Genomic DNA, 15313 nt, shown 5'->3' on the forward strand with positions numbered 1-15313 from the left:
TCCCACACGGCATCGAGGACGGAGAGCTGGCCCAGGCTGCTCCGCTCCTGCCATGTGATCCGGTGAGTCCTCAGAAGGATCATCACCACCAGCCAGGCAGTCACCAGGCAAGGGAACAGCTCGCTCCCTGCCTCCACGATGCTCTACAGGGGGAGAAACTTCCCACTCCCCCGCAGAACTGGAAGTCTCCCCACCCTGGGCGCCAACTTCCAACAAACTGCCTGACTTATCATGCTGGGGCCTGTGCTGAACATCAGAGCCCTCAGCCTCCACACCAGGAAGCGACTCAGCACGAGTGCTCCCTCCGGAGTGCTCTGCAGAGTGAGGATAACCATCAAACAACTCAGCTACACCCAACACTCCGTCCTCACTCTCAGCAACAACTCCCAAAGCCGAGTCCGGTGCATTAACAAGTGACTCTACACCGTCACCGTCAGCCTCTACACCAGAACTCAATGGTGAGCCCAACACTGGCTCCACCACATCAGCACTGTTACTCCCATCTGGAGTCAATCCCATCTGGCTGCTAGCAACCTCCTGGGTAGTAACAGGCTCTCTCTCAGCCCAGCGGGCCTGAGAGCGGGTAACAACATTTACAGAGTCTTGCACCACTGGCCCAGACTCTTCAGCAACCTCATCCTCATCAGAGGTTGGGATCATACATGACCACCAGCCAAATCATTCCCAAGCAGGAAGTCCACTCCTGCGACTGGCAGTTCGTCTGCCACTGCTACCTGCGCCGTAGCAGTGACAAGAGGACATGACAGCGTCACCTCAGCCGTCACGAACTCCTCCACAGTGTTAAGTCCACGACACAACACTGCCTTACTAGATGTCACCTTCTTCCCAGTGACATTTCGGCACACTGACTGCTGTGCTCCCGTATCACGCAGTACAGTGATGGGATACTTGGTGCCATCAATCTCAACAGTGCCTCCACACAGGAAAGGACGGCACCAGTCAAGCTCACTATCCTTAACAACAGCGGGCGAGGCAACAGGGGGAGGGACAGGTGGGCCAACCTGCTCTCTCCTCCAAACACAACTCAGGCACACGCCGTGCCTTCTCACTTCTAAAGCCTGAAGGAGCAGTCAACTCATCACCACAAACTTTATCTGGCCACACCAACAAGGCAACTGGTTTCTGCGAGGACTTTGGAGTTTCAGCTGTTACTAATTTTGGGCAATTGAACTTAAAATGCCCTTTCCCTCGGCAGTGATAGCACGTAGGCTGGGAATCATACTTGGGCGTTCTAGGGGCCGCCTTCCCGCCGTCCGTCCTTCGCAGAAAAAGGAGGGTGGGGCCTGGGGCTTTCAAAACCCATCTTACTGCCGAATCCAGTATATCGCCTAAAGTGGCCTGGAGAGCCCGAGGAAGAACTGCCACCACTCCCTGGGCCTCCCTTAGGACCACCTTCCTTACGACTCCAACTCCCAGGCTGCTGCACAGGACGGTGGGCCAACACATAATCATCAGCCCATGTAGCAGCCTCCTTCAAGTCCTAAACCTCTTCTCCTCAACAGAGGTACCAGCTCCTTATCAGCAATATCAATGAACTGCTCCATAACTACTAACTCCTTCAAAGCCTCGAGAGTCAACACCCTCGCTAGCAACCCATCTCTCAAACACTTGCTCCAGTGAACGAGCACACTCGAGGTAGGAGTCACTTGCTCGCTTCCTCTTTCCTCTGAATTGCAAGCGATAGGCTTCTGGTCGCAGCTCATATGCCCGCAAAATGTCAGCCTTAAACTCCTCATAATCATCCAGATCATCAGCTGACATTTTATCATAAACTTCCAAGGCTTTTCCCTTGAGTTTATTCGCGACCAAGCCTACCCATCTCTCTCGAGACCAGGCAAACTCCTTGGCTTTCCTCTCGAAGCGGACAAACCATTCAGCCACCTTAGCCTCATCAAATTCGGGGACTAGCTGGAGACTTTGAACTAACGTACGCTCAACACTCTGTTCTCCTCCTCCTCCTACACTACCAACAACTCCAGGCGTACTTACTGCATGGCGAGTTCTCTCCCACTCCAACTCTCATCTTTATCTGCCCTTTCTCTCTCCATCTCCAATCTCATTATCTCCATCTCTCTAGTCTCCTTCTCTGCTGCTATTCTGTGTAACTCTCGTCTCTCTTCCGCTTCTCTAGCCCTCTCTTCCGCCTCTCTAGCCTCTTGCTCTGCTGCTAGTCTCTGAAGTTCTCGTCTTTCTTCTGCCTCTCTAGCCTTCTCTTCCGCCTCTCTAGCCTCTCGCTCTGCTGCTAGCCTCTGAATTTCTTGTTTCTCCTCCACAGCTAGTCTGTTTGACTCTCGTCTCTCTTCTGCAGCTAATCTCTTCAACTCTCGCCTCTCTCCTGCTTCTATCTCCATTTTCCTCATTTCCAGCTTTAATCGCAGTTCCTCCAGTCTGGCAGCTGACTGGACACTATCAGCAATACTACTTGCAGGACTAGATCGTCGGGAGCCTTCCCTGCTACCGATACTTCTGCCAGGGCTTATATATCCCACATCACCTTCACTGGGACCGCCACGTGCGTTATCATGACACGTAGTAAATGCGTCCTCCCTGACCCCACGCGCGGCCACCGACTCATCATGCTCACGTGGTGAGTCTCGCCGGCTCACACTCGCATCCTCACCCTCCACTGCTGAGGTGAAAAGACCAGTAACTCTCTCCATGGTGCTCACAAGGACTTGTTCTCAAACAATAAAATAATATAAGTAATGATACCCCACACAATAACACTATACACTATAAAGCACTTGGTTTATCCTGGCGAGGTCGCCACTGTTACGGTTCACCCGGCTGCGGTTAGCTGCTACAGCTCACTAGACTGTTATACTGGCAAAATCGCCAACTTTGTTACGGTCAGTACGGTGGGGATTATAAAAACTCCACAGAGTCCCCACTACTATAACTCACAGCCGACGTAACCCTCAGGTTCTTTCAAGGTCACCAACAGTGTATAATTTCCCCCACTGTAAGGGAATCTCCTCAGCAACTCCTTCTCCTCCTGTACCCAACCAAGTAGAATTTATAAATGGTAGATGTTATGTGTAAGAGGGCGAGGCCTTAATACCCTCTAGAGAAACCGCCCACAAGGACAATTCCACCCACTTCTCTATGAAGTATTAATGCCTCTCCACCCGCCTTGTCCACAGACTGTGATAACTCACAGACCGGAACAACGCAGTATATTATATAATTATACCATCCTACTACAACATGTGCTTACTAACACCTGTTAGACTGACATCCCTGGCCTACTACTACTGCAATATATGATGTGTACAGCACATCCGGTGATGTACACACAAGCCCAGACACCACCTACGGGTGACACCAGCTATACACGAGTCCAAATACTCGTCGCAGACAAGTCTGACGGACAACTACGCACTACTGGCCGACATGAAGCCTCTCAGCATTCAATAGTGTGTGGCTACTACCACTACAATACAGTTTACTACTGAAACTATACAAAAGATGGTGGGGCACACAGCCACCCAACAAAACACACTGGTGACCACAGCCACCAACAGCAACAACGGGACGAAACAATAACGCGTCCCTCCGCGTCGCCACACCCGAGTGGACGAACGCACAACAGGAAATGCAGCCCCAACCGGCTACACTTTCCTCAGGACAACAAGCCCGTTGTCCTACACAGCCACGGTCTACCCAGTAGCAAGCCAGCTACTCAACAGGAGGGCACAACTCCCAGACCAATGACTAGCGAGTAACAAGAACAGCCCAGCAACACGTGTCTCCACTCTGTGCCAGAACCAAGAGCGCGCGTGTCTACCTCCGCTGAAGACTGGCTGGTTACTGACTCCCGCTTGCAACGAGAAGCGAGAAGAAGGAGGGGGGTTGTCTGCCCAGCAGAACAGCCCGAGGGGCCTGCGATGGGTGGCCATAGGCTTCACATATAATAATATAATAAATTAAAGGGGATTAAGACGGTGCCCATCACAATATATATATATATATATATATATATATATATATATATATATATATATATATATATATATATATATATATATGGAACAGTTGAATGTCATTGAAGAAGAGCTGATAGTTGCCTGGAAGGTTGTATCAAGTTGATAAATGAAAGATTGCGTTTTTAAGGCATTAAACATTACCAAGTTTTCTCTGTCCTAATCATAAATCATAGAGATCAGAAGTCAGGCATTATCTGGCATCTTGTATTCCTCACTGTCTTGGAGACATGCCTATCATTCTTGAACTCTTCCTCAACTCTAATCCTTCTGCTTATGCTGTCAGCCCTTTATCTCTGTTAGGCTCCTCCGATCACAATCTCATTTCTGTATCTTGTCCTATTTCTCCAATCCCTCCTCAGAATCCTCCAAAGTAGAGGGGCCTCTGGCATTTTGCCTCTGCTAGTTGGGGAGACCTGAGGAGGTATTATGCTGATTTTCCCTGGAATGGTTATTGTTTCCATGTCAGAGGCCCATCCCATTGTGCTGAATGTATAACAGAGGTGATAGTGTCTGGCATAAAAGCATTTATTCCTTATTCTTTCTCTCAACCTAAACCTTCTAAACCTTGGTTTAACACAGCCTGGTCTCATGCTATACATGATAGAGAGGTTACCCACAAAAGTACTTGAGCCTTCCATCTCCTGAATCTCACGCACTTTATATTTCTGCCCAAAATCATGCTAAGTCTGTTCTTCAACTTGCCTAACATTCATTCATAAATAAAAAAAATGTCAAAATCTTTCAAGCTAAAACTCCCCTCAAAACTTCTGGCATCTAGCCAAAAACATCTCCAATAACTTCACTTCTTCATCTTTCCCTCCTTTATTTAATTCTGATGGCACCACTACCATCTCTTCTGTCTCTAAACCTGAACTCTTCTCTCAAACCTTTGCTCACAACTTCACTTTGAATTATTCTGGGATTGTCCCTCCCTCTCCTCCTCCCTCTAGCTATTTCATGTCTTTAATCAAAATTATTCATAATGATGTTTTCCATGTCCTCACTGGCGTAAACCCTCGGAAGGCTTATGGATCTGATGGGGTTTCTCCTATTGTTCTCAAAAACTGTGCTTCCAGGCTTGCACCTTGTCTGGCCAATTTCTTTCAACAAATCAACTTCTACCTTTCCTTTTTGCTGGAAGTTTGCCTACACTCAGCCTGTTCCTAAAATGGGTGACCATTCTAATCCCTCAAACTACGATCCTATAGCCTTAATCTCTTGCTTTTCTAAAGTTTTCTAATCTACCCTGAATAGGAAGATTCTTAAACATCTGTCACTTCACAGTCTTCTATCTGATCACCAGTATGGCATCTATCAATGTTGCTCTACTGGTGATCTTCTAGCTTTCCTTACTGAGTCTTGGTCATCCTCTTTTAGAGATTTGCTGTCGCGTTAGAAATATCTAAAGCTTTTGATAGAGTCTGGCATAAAGCTTTGATTTCAAAACTATCCTCCTACGGTTTCTATAATTCTCTCTGCAACTTTACCTCAAGTTTCCTTTCCAACCATTCTATTGCTGTTGTGGTAGATGGCCACTGTTCTCCTAAATCTATTAATAGTGGTGTTCCTCAGGGTTCTGTCCTATCAACCCACTCTCTTTCTATTATTCATTAATTATCTTAACCAAACTTCTTGCCCTTTCCACTCCTACAGTGTCGGCAGTTGAAGTTGCAACCTTCTGTTAAAGTGCACAGTGAACACATCTAAACTCTAAACGCTATATATTCAAAATGCTCTCGCCTATCTCAAAATCATTCTTGGGGTAAATGTGTGATGACGTGGTAGCAACACTACTTCAGTAACTCAAGGTCACATCTAGTTGCTACATGTCCAGTTTCCCGCTAATTTCCCACCCTCACATTCATTGCAGTGTGTAGACAACAGACGTCCCAATTTTCCTCTGAAGGCCAAACATGGCCAGAACCACCATACGCAAGACAGAGAGGACCCATATCATCACACCAAAGCAAGCAGGAATGAAAATCAATGAGATTTTTGCTTGTATTAGTTGCCACATGGCAACTGTTCTCCGCATCCTGGCTACCAGTATACAAATGAGTCTCCTGTGTTAACATGGTCTTCTTCAGCCCAAATTGTGCATTCAAGCCATCATTAATTTCTATGGTAACCACAACAAGTATTGGATGTTAATAAAGGAATAAGTGTAGTAAATTTTCCATTCATTATCATCATATTTTCCATGCGTGTTGAGAAAGTTTCGGTATGGGTCGCAAGTTCAACCGCTGACACTGTATGCTGATGATACTATCCTACATCTTTCCAAGCTCTTTCAGTGACAACCAACCCTTCAGGAAGTCAACAGATGATGCAGTGACACCACAGAATGCCTGACTTCTGATCTTTCTAAGATTTCTGATTGGGGCTGAGAAAACTTAGTAGTGTTTAATGCCTTAAAAACTCAATTCCTCCATCTATCAACTCGACACAACTTTCCAGACAATTATCCCCTCTTCCTCAATGACACTCAACTATTTCCCTCTTCCTCACTGAATATCCTTGCTCTGTTCTATACTCATAGTCTTAACTGGAAACTTCACATTTCATCTCTTGTTAAAACAGCTTCTATGAAGTTAGGCATTCTGAGGCATCTCCACCAGTTTTTCTTACCCCTCCAACTACTAACTCTGGACAAGGGCCTTATCTGCCCATGTATGGGGTACTCTTTGCATGTTTAAGGGGGTTCCATTCACACAGTTTTATTAAACAGAGTGGAATCAAAAGCTTTTCGTCTCATCAACTCCCCTTCTCCGACTGACTGTCTTCAGCTTTTTTCTCACCGCTGAAATGTTGCATCTCTTTCTATCTTTTATCGCTATTTTCATGCTAACTGTTCTACTGATCTTGCTAACTGCATGCTTCCCCTCCTCCTGCAGCCTTGCTGCCTTGCTGTCCAACTCTCTTTTAAGAGGGAGGAATCAAGACATTTATTCCTTAATTTTGGCTAACTCTTTACTTTCTTTTAGGGAATCAGCACTCACGTGGGCCTTTTTTAATATTTTATTGCCCTTGGCTGGTATCTCTCCTGCATTAAAAAAAAAAAGTCACTTTGGCTAAAAATTAGAATAGGAAGGATGCTTTAAGTATTAAACTGCCTGTACATGCACCTATAAATGTGAAAACGACAGAAGAAAAAAAGAAAAATAAGGCATCCTTCTATAGAATACCAAAAGACATGACACCCTATATAACACACCACAAGGTATGACACCCTTCAACAGTAAACTATAAGATATGGCACCTGCTAACCATAATGAAGAAGCTTGCTAATTCTAATGATCAGTGGAGCTAAACTAGACCAGATCTCACAAGAGGAATCAGACCAAGTTTATTTTACTTCAATAGTATACTTTTATATTCCCCCAACAATGATTCTGATACCTTTGCAATGGCCTCAATAGCAAAAAAGAGAAGTACAGAAGGTTTAGAAGATTATGGGGCTTTCTGTCATACTGTGAACTCAGAGAAGTTGCTGACAGTGATGATGAGACAAATAAGATATGTAACACAGTATATTTCCTAAACTTTATTTTCTCTATTACTCAAAAATCATACATACCTTTGATCATAGCATGACAGATAATCTGATTGAACTGGAAGTTCTTCTCCAGGAGATACGAACGTAAGTGTGTAGCTCGCTGAAGACCATCAGTGGTAGGCCAAGGTGAGTGGGCACACGCAAGGAACAGCCCAGTATATGCAACAGGTTCCACCTTGAGGCCATGCTTCTTCATCTGAGTAAAAAACAAATGCTGTAATGAGATCAGATCATAGATAAAATGCAATATAAATGTACCCCAAGACAATTTCTGAGAACGTATCCTCTCACTCAACTGCTAGCACGATGCACATAAGTGGCCATCATCACAATAAATTATCATAATGACATTTCATAATTGATTATCTGAAAATTATATTTTTTGCATTATCAATTCATTGGTATTGTTAACATTTTTGGTTCCAAATAAGCTATAATTGTAAATTTTAGTTTGTTGCTACATATAGTAATTACCCATATGTAATTACCTATGTCTATATGCCATTATTCCCACACTCAGCACAGAAAATCAAGCTGCACCTCTATATATAGAGAACGTGCCTATAGAAGTTCCACATCACCTCCGTGCACATGCGCGCCGGGGACCATCAGCCTAGCTGGCCAACCATACCTCAGATCCTTTCTGTGCTCAGCACGGTGTTAACCTGCGCCTCTTCTCGCTTCTTCCTGCCTTTTATTATGCCCGCTTCTTTGCCGCTTCCATTTCTACTTTTCCCTGAGTTGCCATGGCCGCTTGGAGTTGTGTTGGATGCAAGAGGTGGTTGCCGGGTGAGGCTTTCGAGCCGCATTCCCGCTGTGTGTCTTCTCGGCCCGCCATGTGTTCAGCCAAAGACCGGTGTAGTGAGTGTTCTCACCTCTCCCATCTCCAGTTCCATGCGTATGTGAAGGATGCTGAGAAGCGTTCTGCTAAGGAGAAGAAGCGGTACAGAAGCATTCTCGTCAGCAGGAGCCGGCTTCTGAGGCCCCTTGGGCCAGCAGGTTTGTCTCTGTAGAGTCTGATCTGGCTGCTATAAAGGCTTCTATTGGTCAGTTGTCAGCGGTTTTGTCGGCCCTTGCCTCTGGTTCCGCGTTTTCAGAGTTTGCAGACAGCGGAGCGAGTGTGAGTCCGCACCCCACGTTGGTGCCGGGTGTAGGAGGATCCCGTTCTCCCCCCAGCTCAGGCCCTTCGGTGGTGGCTGCTGGTAGTAGTGGAGCAAGTCTCAGTGTGTCCCCTCTCCCTGGTTTGGCTCCAGGAGTGAGTGGGGGACAGGCTCCTTCTGTTCCAAGCCCTGCCCCGGAGTTGGTGGTCGGGGGAATGAGTTTGCGTGTGGCCCCATGCTCTGCCCCGCCGCCGGTAGCGAGTGGCGTGCCTTCTCCCGCTGTTCCTGGCCCTTCCACGGAGTTTTCAGGGCTCGGTGGAGTTAGCGTATGTGTAGCCCCTCTCCTTAGTCTGGCTCTGGAAGGGAGGAGGGTCCACTCCCCTGCTGTTTCAGGCTCTTCCGTGGACTTTTCTGGTTTCAGGGATGTGAGCTTGAGTGTGGCCCTACTCCCTAGCATGGCCCCAGCAGTGCGTGTGGTGCAGACTCCTGCTGTTTCAGGTGCTTCCAGGTCTCAGTGGAATGAGCTTGCGTGCAGCCCCGCTCCCTGGTGTGGCTCTGGGATTGAGTGGTTTGCAGACTCCCGCTGATCCTGTTTCTTCTGTGGCCGGTCCTGGGGTTGGTGGATTGAGTCTACGCGCTGCTCCTCTCTCTGGTAAGGCCTCGGGGGTTTGTGGGGAGCCAGATTCCGCCAGGCCAGTCTCCTCCTTGGGCCTTGTTGGTGGCGGAGAAATGGGACTTCATGCAGCAGCACTCCCTGGTGTGTTGCCAGGTGATGGCCATTTTGCAGGTTCGTTAGGCATGTCTTCCATGGGCCTGCCTCATGTTGATTGGCTGCATTGGTCAATGCCCTGGCAGGTCCCGCCCTGGCCAGTTGATGCGGGCGCGGACCCTGGTGGTGCAGTAGTTAGTCAGGCTGCTGCCACGGGCTGGCCTTCGTTTTCTGAAGAGGTGGATGAGGTTTTTTGATAACATTCCATCAGGGGAGGGTGGCACTCCGGATCAGGAGGGTGCGTCCTCCTTTCGTGAGCTTATTACCTCAGTGAGAGAGTCTTTGGGTCTCCCCATGCCCTCTTCTATTGCTTCTACTCTTCAGACTGGAGTCAAGAGCACCTCTGGGACTTCATGACCTGGCCCCACTCCCTTGTTCTCCTCTGGCTCTGGAGGTTCGCAGGGAACAACTGGGCTGTTCTCTGCAGATCTCTAATCCAGCTTCAGCCAAGTTCACCTTGCCCAGGAGGTGGGATTCATGGGCAGAGAGGTGATACACTCCAGGAGATTCCTGTGGAGCTCCTCCTCTCAATGATGAGCTGCTTCATTTGCTGGACAGTAAAGATCTGTCTGTGAGTCTTCCCTGGCATATATGGCTACTCAGTTAGAGGGTATTTTGAGTAGTCTGGTTGATATCTCTTCCTGGACAGACCAGGTTCTGGGGGCCCTTGCTGGCCTTTCCAGTGCTGGCACCCAGAGGGGCTTGGAATGCCTGGGAGCTCTTGCCAGGGCAAATTTAGATATCATGCAGCCCTGTGAAATGCTCCATTTGATGATGATGATGTTATGCAGGCAGGCTGTGGTGAGAAACCTCCCTAATACTTACAATGATCGGGAGAGACGGCAGTTGATGTCTTCCCCCATTGTCTCCCACCTTTTTTGATGGTTAGACTCTTGCAGCAGTGGAGCAGAGGGAGCTTGAGTCCTCGCAACGGTCACTCGTTTCCCAGATTGCTCGTGGCCTGGCTTCCACAGCTCAGGGCGTCAGAGATAAGGCTGGTCATTCCGTTGGTTACCAACACCTTGCACCAGTTGCACCTCCTTCGGTTCCGCCCCCTCCTGCTCCTAATTTGAGTGTTTCCTTTTGCTCTCGAGGAATCTTCCGTGGTCACTCTAGGGACCGTCGGGGAACTCGCTAGGGACGCTGCGGAGGTGCTGCTACAAGTTGGGGCTTATCTGCAGCAGCACTGGCAAGAGTGGGAGAACATTGGGGCCTGCGAGTGGGTGGTCAAGACCCTTCGGTATGGTTATGTTCTCCCCTTCCTCAGGGATCCTTCCCTCTTGAGTGTGCCTGTAGAGTTTCCGGCATACAGGGAGGGCTCGGACTGTCATTCGGCTCTGGAGGCTGCAGTTTCCGAGATGCTGATAAAGGGAGCTATAGAACCAGTGGTACACCCTCAGGCAGGGTTCTATTCTCGCGTCTTCCTTGTACCCAAGTCCACAGGAGGCTGGAGGCTGATTTGCGACCATTCAGTCTAAAATTGTTTCCTCGTGGTGACCCACTTCTGCATGGAGACAGTTTCGTCAGTGTAGAGTCAATGGCCAAGGGTGGACCTGCGGAACACTTACTATCAGGTTCCTGTCCACCCTCGGTTACGCGGTTCTTCTGGCAGGACAGAGTTTACCAGTTTCGGACTCTGTGCTTCAGCCTTGCCACAGCTCCTCAGGTCTTTACCAAGGTGATGTCTCCTGTGTCAGCTTGGGCCCATCACCTCGGCATACCCTTGCATCGCTATCTGGACAATTGGCTGATTTCCGGTCCTTCTTGGGCTTCATGCCTCGACAATGCCCGGTCTCTTCTGCTTCTGTGTTCTCGAGTGGGGATTCAGGCCAACTGGGCCGAATCCGATTTGTCTCCTAGCCAGAGGAAGCAGGTTTTGGGTATGGTTCTCGAAAACGTCAAAGTCCCATCGCCAGATTGGGTCAACTGTTATCAGGCGGTGGCTTGACAGTTTCTGCTAGCCAAGGCTCCACCAGTGTCCCTCTGGAGGTTTTTGCTGGGACATCTTGCGTCCCTAGCACAGTTAGTGCAGGGTGGACTCCTGCTGATGCGGGCTCTGCACTGGTGCCTAAAGAGGCATTGGCAGGCTGTTTCCAACCCAGATTGGTGGCGATTGGCTCCAAGTCGTCAGTGTTTGCAAGACCTTGCTTGGTAGTTGGTTCCGGATCATCTTCTGAAAGGCACCCCATTCGTGGTGGCGACCCCGGAACACACCCTATTCTCAGGTGCTTCCCAGCTCAGGTGGGGAGCTCACCTGGGAGATTCTCTGGCTTTAGGAGTCTGGATTGTGGATGAGCAGGGGCTCCATATAAATAATCTCGAGTTTTTGGCAGTCTTTTGGGCTCTACAGAGTTTTCAGCAGGCCTTGTCGGAATCGGTGGTGTCTGTGATGTCCGACAACTCGACAGTGGCTGCCTATCTCAGGTAGTCCGAGGTAACTCGTTTCAAAGCTCTGTCAGCCTTAGCAGGAATGGTTCTCTTGTGGTGCGAGAGCCAATCCATCTCTCTGTGCCCTGTTTTCATTCCAGGATGCCGCAATGTAATTGCAGATGTGCTCAGTCGAGTGTGTCGGTTCAGAGAGGACCCTACATCCCAAAATTTGCAGGAAAGTCTTCCAGGTGTAGGGGTCTCATCTGGTAGATCTGTTTGCCATGGCACTGACTCGTCGTCTGCCCCTGTATGTATCTCCTCTTCCGGATCAGAGAGCCTGGTAACAGGATGCGTTCTCTTTTCCATGAGACAGTCTGGATTTGCACGCCTTTCCACTGTTCGCTATCATCTGCCGTGTTCTAGTGAGGGTTCGCGAGTCGCAGGCTGTGCGTATGACACTAGTTGCTCCTCTTTGGCCTCATGCATACTGGTTTCCCCTGTTGCTGGACCTGCTCATGGACAGTCTCCGGGTTCTTCCCATGTGGCGGTCTCTCCTTCGACAACCTCACCGTCCCCTCTTCTCCAGTTCTCCGGAGTAGTTCGATTTTCACGTGTGGCGACTCTACAGCGTCTCTTCCGAGTGCAAGGTTCTTCGCACAAGGCTTGTTAAGTTCATGTCTCAACCAGTCAGGCAGTCCTCCGCCTCAGTTTATAAGGCGAAGTGGAGAGTCTTTTGTAGTTGGTGCGAGTTGAGGGGTATGGATCCATGCTCTGCTTCTGTAGTGCTGCTGGCACACTTTATCTTTTTCCTTTTTGAGCCAAAGTGCCTGTCAGTGTCAGTGATTAAGGGTTATCGTTGTGCCTTAGCTCCTGTTCTGCTCTCTTGTCCACCTCTTTTATCTCAGTTACCTGCCTAGGACCTTTCTTTGGTATTCAGTCCTTGTTACATCCTCCTTATGAGCCCTTACAGACAGCCTTGCTGAGAGATGTCTCGCTTAAGATCGTGTGTTAAAACACTTTGCCATTTGTCGAGTGGTTTAAAGTTACCTACATGTCACCATGATACCCAGGTTCTAGGTGGTTACACTCAAGATGAGCTTGGGCGGTGATATGGGCCCTAATATGGGTAACACTATAAATAAAATTGCCTGCGCCACTAATGGGCGGAAGCTGAACAGCGCTTCCCATACACTCTTCAAGTGTGCTTACAGGCTCTATAGGCCTTACCGAAAAAAAAAAGAAAAAAAAAAATGGTACTTTATCAAATGTTTTTTTTAAGTCTAGGTATACACAATCAACCCATCCATCCCTCTCTTGTAAAGTATCGACCACTCTTGAGTAGAAACATAGCAAATTTGATACACACGATTTCCCTTTTCTAAAGCCAAACTGTTTCTCACTTAGTATTTCTTTGTTTTCCAGGAACTCACACCACTTGCTTTTGATCCCTTCTTCACATATCTTACACATAATGCTGGTCAAAGAAACAGGTCTATAATTCAATGGTTCCATGCAACATCCACTTTTGTAGATTGGTACTACCATTTGCCCTTTTCCATTTTACTGGCACCTGTCCCGTGTTGATAAATTTTCTTGTTAAATCTAAAATTGGATCTAGCAACTGCTCTTGACATTCTTTTAACATTCTTCCAGACACACCATCTGGTCCCATTGCCTTGTTAACATCTAATTGACTCAAAACTTTTGCAATGTCTCTCTTTGTTACTATAATTTCTTGCATCCATCTTGTCACAGGTAACATCCGTCGATTGAATTGTGTTTCTTCTGTGAATACTTTGCAGAAATTCTCATTCAATTTTTCAACAATGACACTTGTATCTTCATATATATAATCTCCAACCTTTAATTTATCAACTGTTTCTTTTTTCTGTAATTTACCAATAATGAATTTATAAAACATTTTGGGATCACTTTCACAATTCTCCACTATTCTCTGTTCAAATTCTTGTTGTGCCCTTCTTCTCACTTGAACATATCTATTTCTTGCATTCCTATATGCTTCTCTCTCCACTTCCTCATTATTTCTCTTGTATTTTTCCCATGCCTTTTCCTTCTCCCTTTTTGCCTTGTCACAGGTTTTGTTAAACCATTGATCTCCCTTTAAGATTTTCTTAGTATATATTGGCACAAAGTTCTCTGCGACCTCACTATATATTTCCATAATTTTTTCATATTTTAACTGCATGTTTGTTTCCTGGTACATTTTGGACCAATCCACATTTCCAAAGTAATTTCTGAACTCCTTATATCTTCCCTTAGCATAATTTAGGCATTCCTCCTTGTATCCAACTTCATTATCTTTGCTGAACCCCACCTTTACCTCAAATTTCAATAATTCATGATCACTCTTGCCCAAAGGACACTCATGCTCAATCTCATTTTCTAGATTTACTCCCTTTGTGAATATCAAGTCCAGTCTCCATGGGGCATCACCCCTCCTTCCCCTTGTTGGATGCCTCACCCAGTGTCATCAAATTTCCCACCGCATAATTTAATAGCTGCTCACCCCATTCTCCACCATTCCCCACTTCAAATTCCTCCCAATTGACGTCTTTACAGTTGAAATCTCCGACTATAACCATTTTTGCTTCCTTTGCAGCTTCATTTCTCATTCTTTCCAATGTGCTTACCACCATACTATTATACTGATCATTTGACCATGCACTTGTTTTTGGTGGTACATACACAGTTACAATATTGATATCTTGCCTTCCATCAGTCACCACCACACCAACCACTTCCTCCATGTCTCCTCCAAGGTACACATTTTGCACTATTAAGTCTTTTCTTGTTAACACAATTATTCCACCTCCACTTTTATTCACTCTATCTTTTCTCCACATTCTATAATTTTCCCTCCAAACCAATCTATTTGTATATTCGGTCTCAATTTAGTTTCCTCTATACACATAATATCTGGTTTATCCCTTATCAGATGGTCCATACACTCTAATCTTTTTGATAGGAAGCCATCTATGTTAGTATATTATACTCTTATGTCTTTCTTCCTTATCTGCTCCTTTGTTGGGTCTTTTACTCCCTCTCTTTTGTGTATTTACCTAGTTGTAGTTTTACAGGGCCTGGGCTTTATGCTCGTGTGGCCCCGTCTCCATATCTAAACTTATCCAATCTTACTTTAAAAGTATGCACACTCATTGCAGACACTACTTCTTCATTTAAACTGTTCCACGTCTCAATACACCTCTGCGGGAAACTATATTTTTTAATATGTCTCAGATATCTTCCTTTTCTCAGCTTTTTACTATGCGATCTTGTGCTTCGGGTGTCATATTCTTCTCTCAGAATCCATTCTGTTGATCAATTTATAAACTTGTATCAGGTCTCCTCTCTCCCTTCTTTGTTCCAGGGTTGGTAGATCCACAGCCTTTAGTCTCTCCTCATATGTCATCCCTTCAAATTCTGGAACCATTCTTATAGCTATTTTTTGTAGCCTCTCCAATTTCCTTATGTGTTTCTTTTTATGAGGGGT

The 15313-nt window shown here is 46.7% G+C and overlaps 1 protein-coding gene across 12 annotated transcripts in view; it reads right to left on the reverse strand.

Moving 5' to 3' along the window:
* The window catches only part of LOC123511333 (pentatricopeptide repeat-containing protein 1, mitochondrial-like), a 358287-nt gene that overhangs the window by 214686 nt on the left and 128288 nt on the right, over nucleotides 1-15313 (reverse strand). For all 12 annotated transcript variants that reach the window (XR_006676760.1, XR_006676759.1, XR_006676758.1 and 9 more), the window contains one exon: nucleotides 7585-7759. Coding sequence is in view for 8 of the 12 variants with exons in the window: in XM_045267133.1 (XP_045123068.1) it covers nucleotides 7585-7759 (175 nt within the window). In the remaining 4 variants the exon portion in view is untranslated. The remainder of the gene's footprint in view (nucleotides 1-7584; nucleotides 7760-15313) is intronic.

This window comes from Portunus trituberculatus, chromosome 31 (genome assembly GCF_017591435.1).
Source record: "Portunus trituberculatus isolate SZX2019 chromosome 31, ASM1759143v1, whole genome shotgun sequence".
Lineage (NCBI taxonomy): Eukaryota > Metazoa > Arthropoda > Malacostraca > Decapoda > Portunidae > Portunus > Portunus trituberculatus.